General features: G+C 44.6%; 2 protein-coding genes across 4 annotated transcripts in view; one reads left to right on the plus strand and one right to left on the minus strand.

The window, feature by feature from the left end:
• UNC93A (unc-93 homolog A) overlaps window positions 1–21,067 on the minus strand; it is an 894,938-nt gene that overhangs the window by 46,919 nt on the left and 826,952 nt on the right. The gene's annotated exons all lie outside the window — the stretch shown is intronic.
• Window positions 3,378–4,966, plus strand: LOC143989529 (uncharacterized). The gene is made up of 5 exons (XM_077489660.1): window positions 3,378–3,735; window positions 3,830–3,989; window positions 4,495–4,639; window positions 4,743–4,844; window positions 4,934–4,966. Exons 1-5 carry the CDS (start codon window positions 3,555–3,557, stop codon window positions 4,964–4,966), a joined length of 621 nt encoding a protein of 206 aa, XP_077345786.1. The 5' UTR covers window positions 3,378–3,554.

The raw sequence follows: 21,067 nt of genomic DNA on the forward strand, positions 1-21,067 counted from the left end.
CCCCGTTGTGGATGAGCCTATGCAATGTGACTTTATAAGGGAGAGACGTCAGTCGCTGTTTGCGACAGTTGCATGCACTGCCATTCGGGGACCTGAGAAACATTTATGTAAAATGTGTATTAATGGTAGAAATGTTGATGTGTTGCTGGATTCAGGTAGCCTGGTAACGTTGATAAAAGCTGAATTAGTTACTACAGAGGTCTCTGGGAAGAACAGGGTGGCTGTTATTTGTGTGCATGGGGACACCCGAGAGTATCCTGTAACTTCAGTGTTTTTTGAGACCCCCAAAGGTAACCTCTCTCATCAGGTGGGGTTAGTGTCTCACTTACCACATGATGCTATTGTGGGAAGGGATTTTCCAAAATTCTGGGAACTCTGGGATTGTCCTGAGCCCCCCACTGGTGCCCCTATAAACCAGGAAGATGACCAGAATTCCTCTGGGAGTGGTGAGGACTCTCCTGAATTTCCTTTGTCGGTATTGGCGGGGGAAACTCGAGAAACTGGGGAGGAGCCAACATCCTCAGATGAAAACATGCCGTCTGTGGAGTTTTCAGATCTTGAGGTTCACAGGGAAAATTTTGCCACAGAACAGTTAAAAGACCCCACCCTAATAAAGGCACGGGAAAATGTGGTGAAAATAGATGGCGAGTTAGTGAACCCAGATAAGACTTGCACTAACCCGTACTTCACTATGGAAAGGGACCTGCTGTATCGAGTGGCTCAAAGGGCAGAAGAAACCATTGAGCAACTTGTAGTGCCCAAACCTTACAGGAAGTTGGTGTTAGAATTGGCCCATGGGCACATTCTGGGAGGTCATCTGGGGACAGAGAAAACCAGGGAGAGGATATTGCAGAGATTCTATTGGCCTGGGGTCCTGAAGGAAATAGAAAATTATTGTTCCTCCTGCCCTGTGTGTCAGAAGTCGGCACCTATGCCACATTTCCGTAACCCGCTGGTACCTCTTCCTATCATTGAGGTCCCCTTTGAAAGGATCGCAATGGATTTGGTAGGTCCGATAATGAAGTCCGCCAGGGGGCATCAGTACATTTTGGTTATATTGGACTATGCCACCCGTTATCCGGAAGCAATTCCTCTTCGAAATACCTCGGCCAAAACCATAGCCAAAGAGCTATCTCTTGTTTTTAGCCGCGTGGGTATTTGTAAGGAACTGCTTACGGACCAAGGTACACCCTTTATGTCCCGGGTTATGAAAGAATTATGCAAGTTGTACAAAGTGACGCAATTGCGTACATCTGTGTATCACCCCCAAACAGATGGGTTGGTTGAAAGATTCAACAAAACCCTAAAACAAATGTTAAAGAAGGTGGTGGATAGAGATGGAAAGAATTGGGACTATCTAATACCCTATCTGATGTTCGCCATTAGGGAGGTACCCCAATCCTCTACGGGTTTCTCACCCTTCGAGTTGCTCTATGGGAGACACCCAAGAGGGCTGCTGGATATCGCCAAGGAAACTTGGGAAAATTTGAGTTCTCCTCACAGGAGTGTGATTGAGCATGTTGCCCTGATGCAAGATAGAATTGCACAGGTAATGCCAATTGTAAAGGAACATTTAACCCAAGCGCAGTTAGCACAGCAGGGAGTGTACAACCGTGGGGCCAAGACCCGTACTTTTTCCCCGGGGGATAGGGTCTTGGTGCTAGTCCCAACGGTTGAAAGCAAATTTCTGGCCAAATGGCAAGGTCCATATGAAGTAATTGAAAAAATTAGTGAGGTGAACTACAGGGTTAGACAGCCAGGAAGGCGAAAGCCGGAGCAGATCTATTACGTCAATCTGCTGAAAGCCTGGAGGGATAGGGAATCCCTAGTCGCAGAGACTTTGTCACAAGTACAGCCTGATTGCTTAGTTCCTGAGGTTGGAATAGCAGACACCTTATCGAAACCCCAACAACAGGAGGTTAAAGAGTTTGTACTTTGTAACAAAGAGATTTTCTCTGAGCTTCCAGGACAAACATCTGGCGTAGAGCATGACATTATCACCCCGCCAGGAGAAAGGGTAAAACTAAAACCTTATAGAATACCAGAGGCCCGACGGGAGGCAATACGTGGGGAGGTACAAAGGATGCTGGAATTGGGTGTAATAGAGGAGTCCCAGAGTGACTGGTCCAGTCCTATCGTACTAGTGCCCAAACCTGATGGGAGCTGGCGGTTTTGTAACGATTTTCGACAATTAAATAAAGTTACAAAATTTGACACCTACCCCATGCCGCATATAGATGAGTTGATTGACCGGCTGGGAACAGCTCGATATATGACAACTCTTGATCTCACCAAAGGGTATTGGCAAATTCCCCTGGCCGAGTCGGCCAAGGAGAAAACTGCGTTTGTAACCCCAGATGGGGCATTCCAATATAAGAGAATGCCGTTTGGGTTACAGAATGCACCGGCAACATTCCAGCGGAAAATGGATAAGATTCTGAGGTCCCATCAGAAATATGCTGCAGCTTACCTGGATGATGTGATTATCCATAGCACAGACTGGGTCTCACATTTGCCAAAAGTACAAGCAGTCCTAGACTCTATCCGGGAAGCTGGGTTTACGGCCAATCCAAAGAAGTGTACCATTGGACAGGAGGAGGCCAAATATCTTGGGTACACTATTGGGAGGGGGTGATAAAACCCCAAGTCAATAAAGTCGAGGCCATACAGAGTTGGCCACGTCCCAACAGCAAGAAACAGGTACGAGCCTTTCTGGGAATCGCTGGCTATTATCGACGATTCATTCCCCATTTTGCTTCTCAGGCTGTGCCCCTCACCAACCTGACAAAAGGGAAAGAGTCGGTCATGGTTAAATGGTCCCCAGAGGCTGAAGAAGCATTTCAGTCCTTAAAAACAGCCTTATGTAGCCAGCCAGTGTTGTACTCACCAGACTTCTCTAAGGACTTCGTGGTACAAACTGATGCATCAGACGTTGGGTTAGGAGCAGTGTTATCCCAGGTCTGGAACGGGGAAGAGCACCCAGTCATTTACCTCAGCAGGAAGTTGAAGTCCCATGAGGTAAATTACTCCACGATTGAGAAGGAATGTTTAGCAGTGAAGTGGGCTCTAGATTCCCTTCGGTACTATCTGCTAGGTAGGCACTTTGACCTGGTGACTGATCACGCTCCTTTAGGCTCCATGCACACTGGAGCTCATAAACTGCAGTTTATTGGAGTTTGGGCGTTTTTTTTAAAAGCCCATAAACTCCACTCTATGTTAGCCTATGTGTCCATGCACACATGGACGTTTTTTAGCTTTAATGAGCAGTGGAGTTTATGGGCTTTTTTCTGAACGCCAGAAATTCGCGTTCAAAGTGCCGTTTTTGACCGGGAAAAAACGCCAAAAACCGCCAAACGCCGATAAATGCTCATAAACGCTCATAAACGCTAGTTAATCAGCGTCTGACGTTTTTATGATAAAAAAAATTACAGGACATCTTGTGCATACAGGAAGCAACATTTGACCTCCCATCCACACCTCTTGAGCAGTTCACTTCCTCTCTTGCTGCACACACATCTTCTGAGTCGTCCTATGCATACAGGACAGGAAGCAAAATGGCAAAAGATGTTTCTCAATCACAGCTCATTGCTGCAGTACAAATGCACCCTGCAATTTGGGACTTATCTCACCCTGGACATGGGGACCGTGTTTCCAAAAGGAACAATTGGAATGAAATTTGCTGCAGCCTAACGGAGGACTGGGATGAAATGAGCCAAAGCATGAAGAAAGATCGACGTAAGTGCATATGTGTGCTTGAATAATTTTTTTGTTTTTATGTGCATATTGTATATAGTTTCAAAAATGCTTAATGTACCTTTTTTTTTGTCAGTTGCAGCTTTGCAGTCTCGATGGAAGTCACTAGTTGACAGAATAAGGAGGGAAGTGAAGGATAAGCTGCTTACGGAGCGAAGTGGAGCACCTTCAAATATTAGACCGCACCCCTTAGCTGAGGAGCTTTCCTTCCTAAGACGCTCCATGGAGTCAAGAGCGTAAGTAATTTGCATTGCAGGGAGGGGCCAGTGAGGTGACGTACCATTGGTAATGAGCATATTTTTATGTTAACAATTTTTTTTGTTAAAATTACAAAAAGAAAAAAATAATGCATTTTTTTTCAAAATTGTCGCTCTTTTTTTATAGTGCAAAAAATAAAATTAAATGATCAAATACCACCAAAAGAAAGCTCTATTTGTGGGGGAAAAAAGGACACAATTGTCACTTAAAGTGACGCAGTGTTGAATCGCAAAAAGTGCTCCGGTCTTAAGCCAGCAAAATGGTCCAGTCTGAAAGTGGTTATTTCAATATTTCAATAAATATTGTGAACAATTTTTTTTTTCAATTAAATTTTCTTTTTTTTCCATTTTTTTTAGAGCTTGATTTTGTAAATTTTAAAAAATATTATGTAATTTTTTTACAAAAAAATTAACATTAATATTTTTGTAATAACTAAAACGTGGTTTTTATCAGTAGTCACAACCTTTCTGTTATCTTTATTAGAACCACATCAAACTGGAATGCTACAGAGGCAGATGAGGAGATTGATCAGAGGGAAGGAAATGTTTCACGGGCGACTGCTTCCCCAAATGTTAGCACATTGTCCACGCCATCAGAAGTTGGGAGTGTGGATCTAGAAACTGAGCAGGTATGTTTATTATTATTATTATTATTATTATTATTATCTAATATATCTATTCATCTATCTATCCCTTTTGTAAAAATCAATTATCTGTTTTTTTTCTTCATAGGAAAATAGAGTTGGTAACGCATGCTCTTCCAGTGGTGGTCGTGGACGCGGTAATCGTCAGCAGCGTAATCCAGACAACAGCAACCAAATGGAGCAACGCATTGTACAGCTGATTACGGACTTAAATAAACAGAGAACCGAAAGCGACGTGTTTATGGATCATAGTCATCCTCATGTGACTTTCTGTCGCAGCCTATTCATGCTGCTGTCAGATCTAGATGCTGAACGGGAGAAGCAGTGCATGGAGAACATGTACACATATGTGTTGGCCTGTAGGGTGGCGCAAAGGAGTGGGATGCCAACACCACCCATTTTAGTTCCCTCTTCCACTGCTCCTCCTGGGCCAGCAGTCTACCACTCCACCTATGCGCCTGTTACCTCTTGCACCGCTCCTCCTGGGCCAGCAGTCTACCACTCCACCTATGCGCCTGTTACCTCTTGCACTGCTCCTCCTGGGCCAGCAGTGTACCACTCCTCCTATGTACCCGGTCCCTCTTCCACAGCTCCTCCTGGGTCAGTAATGTACCACTCCCTAAACGTACCAGGTCCATCTTCCATTGCTCCTCCTGGGCCAGCAGTGTACCACCCCCCCAACATGACAGGTCCATCTTCCACTGCTCCCTCTGGGCCACCAAGGTACCACTCCACCAATGTGCCAAGCCTGTCTTCTAGCAGCCCTCCCACTGGTCAAGGTTCCCCTTCTGCCTACTCCTACAATGTACCAGGTCTCTCCTCCTATATACAAAATGTGCCTCCTGCAAGTATGCCACCCACACCTCAACACCAGAGACATCGATTTGATACCACTAATCCCTCCAAATCACCACGCCTGGAATCACGGAGTGTTGATCCGGTTTATGAAGAATTATGATTTTATTTTGACTAAATTTGCATTTTTTTGAACGTGTCACCCATTTTGACATTCTATAAAGTTTTTGGCCAGTTGATGGTCAGTTGTCAGTTATTAGCTATCAGTTTTGACCTCTTTTTTTTGAAAAAGTTACACTATACACTGTTTGGTTGTATTATTTTTGATGATCAAAAAAGAAAAGAATAAAAAAAATCTGAACTTTATTGTAATGTAATGAATTTTATTAAAATTTAGTTAACTTTATTGAAATGAAAAAAACATATGCAATTTTATTAATCTGGGAGAACATTCAAGGTAAGTAAAGGCTAGTATCAAGAAAAAGTAAACTAAATATATTGGTCTTGCCAGGCCAAACTACCAGCAGGGGAAACAAAAAAATTGGCAAACTGATTTCGGATGTTTATAACTCTAGCAGTACTGCGCAAGTCCATGAATTGCATATCATGTCCTGGGTTTGGGGGTGCAGGTTCTGTGGAGACTCTCTCGTTGACAATTAAAAAGTTATGCAACACGCAGCATGCTAGGACGACTTTTATAGCGTTCTCCACATCAAGCTGCATGGCGGAGAGAAGTACACGCCACTTTGCTGTGCATACTCCAAAGGCGCACTCCACAACACGTCTGGCTCGGCTTAATCTATAGTTATAGATTCTCTGCTGGTAAGTAAGTCCTCCTCCACTATATGGGCGCATTAGATTTTCTGCTAAGCCAAAAGCTTCATCGGCTATCATCACCAGTGGAAGACTGGGCTCCGTAGTGCCTGGAAGTGGTCTACAAGAAGGAATCCCTAGTCGTCCTTCATGCAGACGACGACCCAGTGCAGACTCCCGGAATATTCGGGCATCCCCCTGACTCCCGTAGGCCCCCACATCCACAAATATGAAGCGCAGATTTGCATCCGCCAATGCCAGAAGTACAACAGAAAAGTACTTTTTATAATTGAAATAACGCGACCCGGAGTTAGGTGGTTTTTTGACTCGGACATGCTTTCCATCCAGAGCTCCTATACAGTTTGGAAACTGTGTCTTTTCCCAAAATTCTTTAGCTACTTTTTCCCATGTTTCTTCTGTAGGCTCAGGCATCATATCGGTTTTTAACTCCTCCCACAGAGCAAGGCAGGTCTCCCGGGTCACTTTTGCCACTGTGCTTACACCCATCAGAAAATAGTGGTGCAGCGAGACAAACGATTGTCCTGTGGCCAGGAACCTACAAAAAAATAAAAAAATTTTGTCAATAACATTTTAGAATTGGGAAAAGGTTACAAAATAACTTTTTTTTATATACAATCCTTTTTATTTTATCAAAAAATATAAAAAAAAATCAACAAGCCAGTAAATTTGTTGTGGATAAAACATTGTCCAAGCAAAAAAAAATTGGTAATGTAAAAAAGGCAAATATTTTTAAAAAATTATATTTTTTAGGCCGGGTTCACACTGCTGCGGGGGGAGATCCGGATGTGATTCGCACCGCACTGCAGTGCAAATCACATCCGATCTCCGTAGCGATGCGAGTTCAGCCATACAGATAGTATGGCTGAATTCGCATCGCTCCCGCAGCAAACTCGCACGGGACCCTTTTTTTGGTCCGCAGCAGAATCGGATCGCATGGGTGTTCACACCATGCGATCCGATTCCTGTGCGAGTCTGCAGATCGTACTGCGATATGCGGACGGATCTGGGGGTGTCATTAACATTTCATTGACACTCCCAGCCGTTCGCATAGGGCAGTGTGAACTGCCGGCGGGAGTCATGCAATGCGGGAAAACGCCGCGGATTTGCGGCGTTCCCGCATCGCTGTGGTGTGAACCCAGCCTTAAGGACAATTGTGGAAAACATGACTGTTTAAAAAAAAAAGTAACATTTTAAATACACATGACAAAAATAATGAAATACCTGAGTGTCACCAGGAGACGTTCCTCAGGAGACACGCTCATCCTCATCTGGGTGTCCATTCGAGTGAGACGTGGTCGCAGCCTCTCTAACAGATTGTCATATGTGCCAACAGACATCCTTGTGAAGTTAAAAAACTTTTCAGGATAATTACGCAGATGAACATATAGGTTGGTGAAATATCCTGAAGAGATGCGTTGGTCAATCAACGGATGGGTCCAGTACCGACGAACTCTGGTCCTCTCATTAATTTCTCTTCGTCTTCTGATCCGACGCAACAAAATCAGGAGGAGTATTTCCTGCATTGTCTTCACGGCTGGATCCATAGTCAACGCAGCTAGCAACAGTAGACAGCTCTCTGCTGAAGACAGTGCTTTTTCTGGTCTAAAATGGCTGCTAGGGTAAAAAATGCTATTGTTTCAATGCATTTTGGGAGTTTGGGAATGCATTGTGGGATTTTTGTAGTGTCCTCTGTGTATTTTTATAAAAAACGCCCATTAACGCTAACGCTGTAAAACGCTCATAAACGCTCATAAACGCTAGTATAAAACGCTGTTAAAAGCAGGTTTTTCAACCAGCGTTTTCTGCCAGCAATCTGGCGTCCAGAAATAGCTTTTTTGAGCTTCAGTGTGCATGGAGCCTTAAAGTGGATGGCTCAAAACAAGGAGACCAATAGAAGGGTAAATAGGTGGTTCCTGGCCCTACAGGAATTTAACTTTACAGTTAAGCATCGCCCTGGTGTTAAAATGGGGAATGTGGATGCTTTGTCTCGGATACATGCGTGTCTGACTGCTTGTGTTACAACCCCAAGGTTGAAACAAGAGGGGGGGGTATGTGGCAGCACGCAGGTAAAGTCACCTGGTTGTATCCAGGATGGGAAATATGTGTGCCCTAGATTCAGGCTTTACGCAGACTTGTACAACTAGAGGGGAAGAGTTAATGAGCCCAGCTGAAGTAAGTGGGCTCATTTAGACCTCTACAAAAAACCCCAGCATGCTTAGGGAGATGCTCCATCCTGGAACCAGTTTTGTGTGTATAGACTGGGGAGTGTGATACCTGTTCTGTGCGGTGAGTTAACGCCTGTGTGGCAAACCCCTACAACAGAGACAGGGACTGGGGGCAGCACAAGGCTGCACTCAGTTGTTAGACAGGGAGTCTAAGTGTGTAATTAGAGGTCAAGCTGACCAGGATTTATTTTCATGTTTTATTTTTGTTTGGCTGTTATATGTTTCACTGCATGTAGCATAAATAAACTGCATCTTTTGTTTTTTTGCACCTACAACGCTGTCTGCTGTGCCTAATTTTGTGTTGTGAACCCATCCAGGGGGGTCACACACACCCGCTGCCGAGCTAACCCCTCACAATATATATATATATATATATATATATATATATATATATATATAATCTCGTGATAAGTATAATAAGCGCATCCCAAAAGTACATATGTTAGTCCGGTCCCTGACAAACATGGTGCAGACTGCCGGGAGGAGCCTTGTAGAACAAACAGTAAACCATCCTACAATAGTTGACTTAGTAATGGGACTAGCTTTCAGTAACCAGGCTAACAGCACACATTATTCTTACAGGTTGCAGTAACGCAATTAAACAGGTATGGCATAGCATTACAGTATAAATGCCCTCAGTCAGATTTAATATGCCAATTTGAGCGGATGCTCACCAAAGCCCTTAAAAACACCTCAGATACAATTACAGCATAACAGGCCCGTAAGATCCATGATGTGGACCGCCGCACCTCAGCCCTTGAGCAGCAGGCAGATGATCTTGATCTCCTTACAGGCAATCACGCTGAGGAGGATCTCAAGGTCCTTAGGGAGGAGAATTGCAACCTCGAAACGTGCTTAGAGGACTTTAAAAACAGGGCCAGATGCTCTAACCTTCGTATCCGAGGCATACACGAGACAGTGCTAGACCTACAATCTACCATGACGGCACTCTTCCAGGAGCTGGCACCATCAATACCTATTGAGCACCTAGAGATGGACAGAATCCATAGATCCCTAGCTCCACATCCAGAGGATGACCCCCACGAGATATTGAGGTGAAACTTCACTTCTTCCGTACTAAAGAACCTCTCATGGAAGCTTCTTGCAACAAGGAATCCCTGTTTTTTTCAAGGTCATCACTACCAGATTTTTTTTTTTAACCATAAATTTTTATGGAAGAAAAGAAAACATTTTGTACATGAATTGCAAAGCATTGTTTACAACATATAAAATGAACATAGTGGTTGGTGAATGGTAGGCTTACTACTACACCGAAATTTTGCTACCTGAGCTACACATATTCACATAGCTTTCGACCTCAACAGGAGGTAGAACCTGTCACCCCGACTGGGTACATACTGGGAGCAGGCTCCTCTAAGGGACTTGAAAGAGGTAGCCCTCCAGTGACCTTATTGAGGGTTCCCTCAATTGGTCGCAGGTACCTTGGTGTGACTATAACCAAGGTTAATTTTTGTTATTACCACTATACAGCTGTGTATTTATTTAAGTTATCATGAGTATGTTAAATATAGAGTTATCGTCACAAGTGAGAGCAGGCATAGTGAGAAGCTCTCCAGACCTCCCAGTATTTGTGGAAGGCCTGAGCTCTTCTTTCCTTATACGCAAGAATTTTCTCCATTGTGTAGTGGGCGTTCATTCTATAAATTACTTCCTCAATTTTTGGAGGTAATTGGGAGGATATACGTGCTGCAAATAGGATATGTATAATAAATTTCCTCGCCATATGTGGGAAATTTTCAATGCCGATGCTGAGAAGGGCAAGTGCAGGGTTTGGTGTGAATGTGGTATTTGCTATGTCCTGAATGATGGAAGCTACTTCCTGCCAGAAGGAATCTATCACCTTACAACTCGACAATATGTGTAGAAGGTTTCCAGTATTGTTACAGTTCCGTCAGCAGAGTGGAGGGCTTTTTGGGTTCATTTGGTGAATGTGTAGGGATATGTAGGGGTGTGAGATACCATCTTCGTAGTATCTTCTGCACATTTTCCCAATGATCTATACAGGCTGAGGATTTGGCATTGTATTAGATAGCTAAGTGCCATTGATGCAGTGGGAATTCTCTTTTTAGTTCCTGTTCCCACTTCATCATATAGACTGTATGTATAGGGGGTAGCGAATTTGTAAAATAAGGATATCCCCTTGTGTTTCCCCAGGCTTTTGTTTATTATGTGGTTCCACAATATTTGGGGTATCTTTAGTGGCTTGGGTGTATTATATTTGGTGTAGTGTGTTATTTGAAACATTTGGTATCTGTCCAGTGCTTCAAGTCCCTGTAAGTCAGGTGTAATGAAGTGTATCCCTTTTCCTTTTCCAAGCATGGGTCGAGAAGTTTGGCATTAGGTATTCATACGTTTCTAATGATGTTCTTATTTCCTGCAATGGAGTATGCGTAAATTGTTGTTTTATCATGGAGCATGTATGTATCATGGGTACAGTGGTTATGCAGGTCTGTGGTGTAAACAGGCTGCTATTGCCAGCGCTGGGAGATTATGGCCTGGGGTGATTTCTTGCTCAATTTCTGGCCATCTATTGTCAATTTGACACAAGAACCAATACCATGCTTGTTCCAGGATTACTGCTTGGTAATAATTGTGTGCGTTGGGTAGGCCTACCCCGCCAAGGTACTTGGGTTTGTACAGTTGTGTCAATGCGATTCTAGGTTTTTTACCAGCCCAAATACATTTTTTTAATATTTTCGTTAGTTGTGAAAAGAAAGTTGGGGGGATAGGTATGGGTAGTGTTCTGAAATGGTACAGTAGCTTAGGCAGTATTTGCATTTGGTATTTAGCTATTCTCCCCATCCACGTTAAATGCAATTTGCCAATTTGATCCATATCCTCTTCAATGTTCGTAAGTAGTGGAGGGTAATTGCTGGAATATAGTTTAGTGGAAGATGAGGTGAGCTGCACCCCAAGATAAGTAATTCAGGGGGGTTCCAGTTGCAGGGGAACATATTTTTGATCCTATTTTGTTCCTCTACAAGTACATTGAGTGTTAAAGAGAAACATTTGTTAATATCGATTTTGTAATAGGAAACTAGACTGAATTTGTGTAGCATTTTCTTAAGTTCTAGTATAGAGGTTTCTGGGTTAGATATTGTTAAGATAATAATATTATCTGCAAAGAGTCCTATCTTGTGGGTTTCATGACCTATTCTAATACCTTTGATGTTGTCATTGGTCCTGATGTATTGTCAGTGGTTCTATAATAAGTGAAAATATGATTGGGGAGAGTGGGCAGCCTTGGCACGTACCATTAGATAATAGGAAAGGATCAGAGAGGAGACTAGATGTGTAGACTTGCGCTGTGAGTTTGGAATACAATGACATGATTGCTGAATGAATCAGGCCAGATATTCCAAATTTATGTAAGGTGCTTGATAGGTAACCCCAATGTACCCTATCAAAAGCCTTTTTGGCATCAAGGGCTAGGAAGATACTGGGTACTTGGTTAACTTCTGCTAACCGCAGGAGATCTAGCATCCTTCTAGTCCCATCTGGTGCTTGCCTGCCCTTTAAAAAGCCTACTTGGTCCAATCTTATGAGGGAGAGGGTAATTTCTAGTAGTCTGTTGGCCCAAAACCTTGGCATAAAATCTTTAGATCAGAATTTAGTAAGGAGATTGGTCTAAAATTTTGTGGGTGAGATGTGTCTTTACCGGGTTTGGGTAAGGTAACTATGATCAATTTTGCGATTTCTTTTGGGAAGGATCCTGTTGTGGCTGCCTTATTAAAAACATCTACTAATTTTGGCACTAGGAGTGCGGTGAAGGCCTTATAGTAGTCAGCAGAGAAACCATCCGATCCTGGTGACTTGTGCAAGGGGAGAGATTTAATAACTGTCTCAACTTCAGCACTTGTGAATGGAGAATTTAACACTTGTAGCATTGCTGTGTCTACTGAGGGCAATCTGATCCCCTGGTGGAATTCATCAATCTCTCTTTCCATGGGTTGGTGGGTGGATGGGTCTTTGTTGAGATTATGAAGGGATTCGTAGTAATCCCCAAAGGCATTTGCTATGTCTTTAGGGTTGTGAAGTGTGGTACTGGAACTGGGATGTTGTAAGTGTTGTGGTAGTGTTTTACCCCACCAGCAGAAGGATGCAGGGTTCTCAACCAAGCAGGTTGAGGGGCTCCAGGGGAGTTGTTTATTTGGGAGGAAACTGGCTTTTCAGTTTCCTCATTGTTTACAAAAATCCAGTTGGGGACCTGGAGCCCGGAGATTCCCTAGCGTTATGGGTGGGACGGAATCTCCAATCCTGGGACCGGGTTTTGGGAACAGCCAGAAGTCTGGCTGGTTGATTGAACAGGTGGATCCTGGGCTTATAACGGAGTCAAGACCAGGGTTCTGGGCTCCACCCTCCTGAGGAGTCCAGGCAAGCAAGAGAGAAGCGTGCATGTCTGCACAGCTCTGTCTGTCAGAGCAGACAGAGGGTCCAAGCCTATGGGCTGGAACAGCAAGGAAGCTGGAAGAGTGCTGAGGCACAGAGTGGACAGGAACTCGGTTATAGAGTCGAGAGGGCTGACGCATAAGTCTGAGAAGCAGTGCTGCTAAAGAGAGCCAGGTGGCTTGGTATTTTCCGTTCAACTTACAGTGTTTGCTGTGGAAAGCTGATACACCTGTGTGGGTAACCCTCCTGATATTAGACTTGTTTTCTTTTTTCATTTAATAAAAGTGGACCAACAAGCCCTTAAATGGCATGACTGGCATGGTCTCTGCTCACTGGTGTGCTCTACACAGAAGCTAAAGAATCCCCAAATATCACAGTGTGTAATATTGGTTTTAGCTTGTCTTTTTTTTTATTTGGGAGGCTATGAGTTTGCTTGCTCTATTATTTTGGGAATTGAAAGATAGTTTCCTCCTCATGAAATATAGGTCGTAGTCTGCCCTAAGTTCCTGTTGAAAGTCCTTGCGACAGCAAGTAAGGCGTTTTAAGATACCATGGGATACGGTGCTAGGGTTCTTATGTTGTGCCTCTAGGTCTGCAATGGACTTGTGAAGCAGTGCTACCCACTGCAACATTTTTTTCCTCTCTCTAGAGGCAACCTGGATAAGTACCGTATTTATCGGCGTATAACACGCACCCCAAGTTTAGGAGGGAATTTAAAAGAAAAAAACTTTTAGGAGGGAAGTTTATGGAAAAAAAACTTACATTTAAATGCCTATCAATGCAGCCTCGTCAGTGTCATTTGCAGCCTTGCATTGCAGCCTTGTCAGTGTCATTTGCAGCCTTGCATTGCAGCCTTGTCAGTGTAATTTTCAGCCTTGCATTGCAGCCTTGTCAGTCATTTGCAGCCTTGCATCCTTGCATTGCAGCCTTGCATTGCAGCCTTGCAGGCTTGTCTCCTTGCCATTTTAAAAATGGCGCCGCCGAGATACAGAGCAGATGTCCTGTGTATCTCGGCGGCACTTGTTCTCTGCCGTTCTCGGCGGATTTCGGGTATTTTCAGCCACACTCGGGCCGTTCTCGGCGGCTTTCGGCTTTATGAAAGCCACCGAGAATGGCCGAATGTGGCTGAAAATAGCCGAGAGCGACCGAATATACCCAAGAACGGCCAATAATAACTGAAAGCTGCCGAGAGCGGCAGAAAAGGTTAGGAAGGGCGGGGCATCATCGAATAACATGCACCCCTAATTTCCCCCTGATTTTAGGGGGAAAAAGGTGCGTGTTATACACCGATAAATACTGTAGTCCCCCAGCATAAGCTTTGTGAGCACACCAGACCATCGTTTAAGAACACTCCCCATTGGAGTTGAGGCTAAAGTATTCTTTAAGTTTCTCTTCTATCTCGTCCCTGATACAGGGATGTGACAGAAGGAAAGTGTTGTTGCGCCACAGCGGTTTTTGGGATGTTTTGTGATCATCCACAACCTCAATGTTCACAGGCGCGTGGTCGGACCATGTGATGTTGTGGATATCAGCTTTACTCACTTTCTGCAGGGTATACATATCCGTGAGAAAAAAGTTGAGTCTAGAGTAACTATTGTGCACTGTAGAGTAGTATGAGTAGGCCCTCTCAGTGGATCTAAGGCAGTGCCAGGGATCAAAGAGTCTTTCTTCATGGCACCAAGATCCTAAGGATGGCCTCTTCCTCAGAGCCCCCGAGGAGGAGTCAAGTTCATCATTCATAACCATGTTGAAATCCCCACATATTATTAGATTACCTTTTTGTATAGATTTAGCAAGTGTGACAATTTTTTAGAATAAATTTCAATGGTTTGACATTAGGAGCATATAGATTTACCAGTGTGTAGAAAAACAGGGGTACAGAAAGGCATAATTGTGCAGATTTGTTGTGCCACATCCTATAACAATTGCAAAAAAAAAGGAAATCCCTATAGGTGGACTTTAAAGGCACATACTACTATACCAGGGCTCGACAAAACCCGGGCGCCAGGTCGCATTTGCGACTAGAAATAGCGGCCTGGCGCCTGGGGCATCACAGCTGGGGGTATCCTGTCACCGCGGACCCCCCCGGCGTGATCGTGTCGGGCCGCGCCGCCGGCGGCCGGTAATTGAGGCCCCGGCTTTGAGGCCTTCTACGATCCTATGGTTCCTGCTGGAATCTGGCGCCCTCTTGTGGTGGCCGTTGGAATTACAACCAGCAATGCTAATAGGCTGGCAGGCAGGGGAAGCCCCATCTCCTTCCCTTTACTCAGAACCCCCTAAAGATTATATATATATTTTATTCTAACACCCTAGAGAATAAAATGGTGGTCGTTGCAATACTGTCTGTCACACTGTATTTGCACAGCGGACTTACAAGCGCACTTTTTTGGGGAAAATGTATTTAATAACAAAAAAAAATAAGACAACAGTAAAGTTAGCCCATTTTTTTTTTATATTGTGAAACATAATGTTACGTCGAGTAAATCGATACCCAACATGACATACTTCAAAATTGCGCCCGCTCATGGAATGGCGACAAACTTTTACCCTTAAAAATCTCCATAGGCGACGTTTAAAAAATTCTACAGGTTGCACGTTTTAAGTTACAGAGGAGGTCTGGAGCTAGAATTATTGCTCTCACTCTACCGATCGCAGCGATACCTCACATGTGTGGTTTGAACACCGCTTTCATATATGCGTTAGCTTCTGCACGCAAGCTTGGCGGGACAGGGCGCGTTTAAAATAATTTTTTTTTTTCTTATTTTAACTTTTATTTTTATTTTTTTCAATGTTCTTTTAAAAAAAAAAAAAAAAAAAAAAAGTGTGTCACTTTTATTCCTATTACAAGGAATGTAAAAATCCCTTGTAATAGAAAAAAGCATGACAGGTCCTCTTATATATGAGATCTGGGATCAGAGAGACCTCACATCTCATATTTACACTAAAATGCAATTTAAAAAAAATTTGTCATTTGAAAAAAATAAAAAAATAAAATGTCCCTCTAAGAGCTATGGGCAATGACTTGGAGACAGGTGAGGGGCTGGGGGCTATCTTCCCCTCACTCGTCTCCATGTCAGGCCAGGGACAGGTCCAGATCGCCGTCACGGACCTGGCTCCTAACTTTTTTAGCTGGCTCCTAGATTCCAAGCAAATTTGTCAACCCCTGTACTATACGATAAAGTACAAAACTATATTTATATTAATGCAAAATCTATATATACATAATCACAAAAGGTAAACACAAGGTAGTACAAAACAATTAAAAATAAGAGAACAATGTTAATATTGCAGGGTTGAGCACCCATACATAATGAAGTGCGCCCCAACACTCATTACCCTATGTGTTTCAGAGGGATTATACACTCCTTCATCAAGGGTAAGTATAAATTATGTGGAACGGAGTTCTAGCGAAAGACACAAATGACAGGGTATTAGGGAAAAAAGCAAACAAACAAGTAATACAGGTCAATAAAGAAAAAACAGCAGTAGTAATATGGTTCCCATTACTTACATAGCAAAATCTGCATAACCAAATCTGCAAGTTTGGGCATACAATATCTTATGAATTAAAAGTAATGAGGTCAAACAGTCGGATGGTATAGCTTTCCAGTGTATTGGGTCTCACAAATATAACTCAGTAGCTGATAAATTACAATAGTTGAAAAGATGTCAACATAATTGGAGGGCCCTGTGGAGTATACCCTTCTCCTCCTCCAAAAGTAGAAGAGTGGCACTGGGAGGGGGTAGGAGATACACTGAGGCAAAAAAGACAGGAAACCATAGAAAATGAGAAGAGAAGGAGAAAAAAACGAAAGGATTTTTTTACATTTTTTTTAATATACATTTATATACATAGAGGTCATGATGACATATCTTGTGTATAGACAAAATAAGAAACGACAACTATGGGAGTATCAAATAAAAAATATAGAATATATATTTTTTATATAGTTTTTGTTGCATATAACAGAAAATTGTTCCATACTTACCGTAATTTTCTTTTCCTGGTGCCTATCCATGGCAGCATACCTGTGACAAGCTCCGCCTTGGCTCCTCCCTCAGGACTAGTGAATATTATAAAAGAAAAGGTTAGTACAGCCCCCGCATTCTCGTTAATATAGAATACCGAGGGTGGGAATGTATGCTGCCATGGATAGGCACCAGGAAAAGAAAATTACGGTAAGTATGGAACAATTTTCTGTTTTCCTGGTGCCTCCATGGCAGCATACCTGTGACAAATAACTAGCTGAGACGGGTGGGATAATGCTTAGAGGTTTATTAAAGAATTTATTATTTAGAAGAGGCTAAGGCCGAAGTGATTGCCTGTCTGCCAAACTCCACTGAGGAGAGAGCTCCTGGGTCCACCCTGTAATGTTTCAGGAATGTGTGTTGGGATGACCAGGTTGCTGCCCGACAAATAGTTTCGATCGACACATTCGCTCTTGCCGCCCAAGAGGCAGAGACCGCTCTTGTGGAGTGCGCCCTGACCGCTGAAGGGGTCTCTAGTCCCTTTGTCCTGTACACCTTGTGGATGAGTTTGACGATCCATGAAGCGATCGTTCTGGCTGATGCCTCCTTTCCTTTATGTTTTCCCCAGGGAATTATGAACAGTCTGATGGAAGCCCGGAATGGAGCTGTGGCTTGGAGATAGCATTTCAGAGTGGAGGCGATGTCTAATTCATGAAGACTGACAGAGTCCTGTTCAGAAAATGTTGGGAGTGCCCAGGGTTCTGACATGCTCAAGGATGAAGCGACCTTGGGAATGAACCCTCGTATTGTTCTAAGTTCCACTCTATCTGGGTAAAAAATAATGTGATCCTGATCTGCTCCCAAAGCTTGGAGCTCTGACACCCGCCTGCCGGAGGTTATGGCTATCAGAAAGGCTAATTTTAAAGTTAGGTTCCAGAGTGATATTGAGTCCGAAGGGGCAAAGGGTGGATTGGCTAAGGACTCCAGGATGACCGTAAGGTCCCAAGTGGGAAAAGATTGTTTAGACGGTGGTCTGATCTTCCTGACGGCCTTAAAAAATTGGATTAACAATGGGTCCTCCACCCATCTTCTACTGGTTGCTGCTGAGATCGCTGACACCTGTACCTTCAAAGTACTCAATGCAAGACCCAGGTCCAGACCTGCCTGCAGGAACTCAAGAATTTGAGATGACGAAGGGGAACCTGGATCACAGTTTCTATCAAGCATGAAGGTCTTGAAGTTGTTCCATACTTTATCATATGTTGTTTGTGGATGGTTTTCTTGCCTTGAGCAGGGTTGCGATCACCTTGTCGGAGCACCCTAGGGATTGGAACCTTTCCCTTTCAGTTGCCAGATGTGAAGGTCCAGCCTGCGGGGATCTGGGTGGGTGTGACATCCTTGCGACAGGAGGAGGGGTACTATTGGAACTTTGACTGGAGGACTGGTGCTCAGATCCATTGCCGTAGGGAACCAAGGCCTTCTTGGCCAGTATGGCAGAACCGCTATCACCGTCGATGTCTCCCTCACGAGTCTTGACAGGAACCTCGGTATGAGGGGCCGCGGGGGAAAAGCGTAGGCCCGATCGCATGCCCACGGGGCTGATAGGGCATCTGTTGCCTCCGCCTGGGGGTGCGGAAATCTCGAGATAAACCTTGGAAGTTTGGTGTTGGATGCTGTCGCAAAGAGATCTAGCTCGAGGGGCCCCCACTGGATCATTATCCAGTTGAAGATTTCCGGGTGTAAGGACCACTCGTTGGTGTCTGCGAACCTGCGGGAAAGGCTGTCTGCCCTTGAGTTGAGATGGCCGGGCAGATAGACTGCCCTCAGGTCCTTCAGATTCCTTTCGGCCCAGAGGAATATGGTCTCCACCTCGTTCAGGAGGGATCTGCTGCGCGTTCCTCCTTGACGGTGCACATAAGATACCGCGGCCCTGTTGTCCATCCTGAGGAGAACTGGTTTGCCCGAAATCTCGAACTCCAGGGCTAGCAGTGCAAGATAGGCCGCTCTGAGCTCCAGGACATTGGACACCACGCCTGCTGCATTGAAGGACCATCTCCCTTGTACTGAGGTCTTGTTGGAATGTGCTCCCCAACCAGCTGCGCTGGCATCGGTAGTAATTATGATCCAGTCGACATGCCCTAGCGGGCGAGACTTCAGAAGCGACTGTCTCTTCATCCACCAATGTAGACTCCTGAGCATCCGGGTTGTCAGGTGTATGGGTTGGGATAGATATCGTTTGTTCCACATTCTTAAGAACTCCAGCTGAAAATGTCTCAAATGCCAGTGGGCCCAGGGGACCATAGGGATGCATGATGACATCCGACCTATCAGGCTCAAACAATTTGAGGCTGTCAGGTAGGATCTCGAGCTCACCTTCTTCATCTGTTGGATAATGGAAGATACCTTCTGAGGTGGGAGAGACACTGATCCTTTCATTGTATTGAACAGGGCTCCCAGATAGACCATCTCTTGGGTCGGAGAGAGAAGACTTTTCTCGTAGTTTATCTTCCAACCGAAATCCACTAGTGTTGTTAACAGGATATCCCTGTGTTCTAATAACTGGGTTGGGTTCTTCGCCAGGAGTAGAAGGTCGTCCAGATAGTGATACACCCGGAGCCCCAATTCTCTCAGAGGTGCTATGATGGCAATCAGGGTTTTTGTAAAGACTCTGGGTGACGTGCAGAGGCCAAACGGAAGGCTCCGAAATTGGAGATGTACTTGCCCCACCGCAAATCTCAGGTATTTCTGGAACGTAGGGAGTATAGGTATGTGTAAGTAGGCGTCTTGCAGGTCTATTGACAACATCCAATCCCCTGGTTGGACTACGCGAATGATCGTCTGAAGAGACTCCATCTTGAACTTTTCCAGAAAAATGTAGCGATTTAGCCTCTTTAGGTCTATCACAGGTCTCCACCCTCCGTTTCTTTTGGGGACTAGAAACAGGGTGGAATAGAAACCTGAAAATCTCTCGGATGGAGGCACTGGAACTACTGCCCGTTGTTCCTGTAGGGAAAGAAGAAATCGCTTCAGAGCTTCCGCCTTTTGAGGAGATCTTGACACCCTTGTCGGAGAAAAATAGTCCTTGGGGGGTTGGTTTAGGAAGGACCAGGAATGACCGTGTTTGACTGTTGCAACTACCCAGGGATCCCTGCATTTTTGTTCCCAAATCTTTGAGAACTGTTTCAACCTGGCCCCCACAGGGATCACTTGGGCTGGCCTGGCATCAAAAAGATTTTGATGGCTCCTGTGGGGTAGGTACCGGCCTCTGCCTCGTAGACTGTGTGCTCTTCCAGTTGTGCCTGAAGCCTTTCCCTTGTCTTGATTGTCGGTAGTCCCTATTTTTGGAATATTGGAACCTTGGTGCAGAGGATCTGAAACGTCTAGATCGCCTGTCTTGAGGAAGTAGGCCTGACTTTCCGCCGGTGACCCGAGAGATGGCTTTGTCGAGTTTTTCCCCGAACAAGGCTTTACCGTCAAAAGGTATCTTGCACCAATTTTGCTTCGAGGCAACGTCCGCTGCCCATGGTTTTAGCCACAGTGCCCTTTTGGCCATTACTGTGTGAAGCATTGCCCTTGCGGAGCAACGAATGGAATCGATGGCGGCTTCTCCAATGAAGTCGGCTGAGAGCTTCAGCTCATCCAATGCCCTTATTATCTCTTCTTTAGGGATATCCTGTTGGATTGCCGACTCTATATTATCTGTCCAGACGCGTAGTGCGTTGGACACTGATGTCAGAGCTATTGCAGGTTTACAGGCATATCCTGCCATCTGATAGGCCTTCTTAAGGTCAAGGTCCATCCTTCTATCCAGAGGGTCCTTGAAGGAGGTTGAATCATCTAGGGGTAAAGTGACGTTCTTGGCCAGCCTTACCACTGCGGCATCTACCACCGGCGGGCCGTCCAGCATTTTGGAATCTGCCTCGGAGAGAGGGTATAATTTTCCCAATCGATTGGTGGAAAGTCTTTTGTCTGTCCTCCCCCATTCTTCCTCGATCACCTCCCTGATTTCCTCCATAAGAGGGAAGAAGGAGATCTGGCGCTTAAGGAAGGGGAAGTATGATTTGGACTTCCTGACCTCCACGTTGGAATCCTCCCAACCGATTGCTTGTTTAACGGCCTGCACATAGGGCTGGACCATGGCAAAGGCAAAGCCAGAGGCATCTGTGTCATCTGAGGAATC

The sequence above is a fragment of the Lithobates pipiens genome, unplaced genomic scaffold (genome assembly GCF_037356315.1).
Source record: "Lithobates pipiens isolate NorthernLeopardFrog02 unplaced genomic scaffold, aLitPip1_a1.2 Scaffold_18, whole genome shotgun sequence".
In the NCBI taxonomy this organism is placed as follows: Eukaryota; Metazoa; Chordata; class Amphibia; order Anura; family Ranidae; genus Lithobates; species Lithobates pipiens.

What these genes read in the sequence shown, in the direction of transcription:
- LOC143989529 (XM_077489660.1), top strand. Translation starts at nt 3,555, where the DNA reads ATGGCAAAAGATGTTTCTCAATCACAGCTCATTGCTGCAGTACAAATG. An exon ending in AAGCATGAAGAAAGATCGAC is followed by an intron (nt 3,736 to 3,829) that starts GTAAGTGCATAT and finishes TTTTTTTGTCAG; the next exon opens with TTGCAGCTTTGCAGTCTCGA. An exon ending in ACCAAATGGAGCAACGCATT is followed by an intron (nt 4,845 to 4,933) that starts GTACAGCTGATT and finishes TTTCTGTCGCAG; the next exon opens with CCTATTCATGCTGCTGTCAG.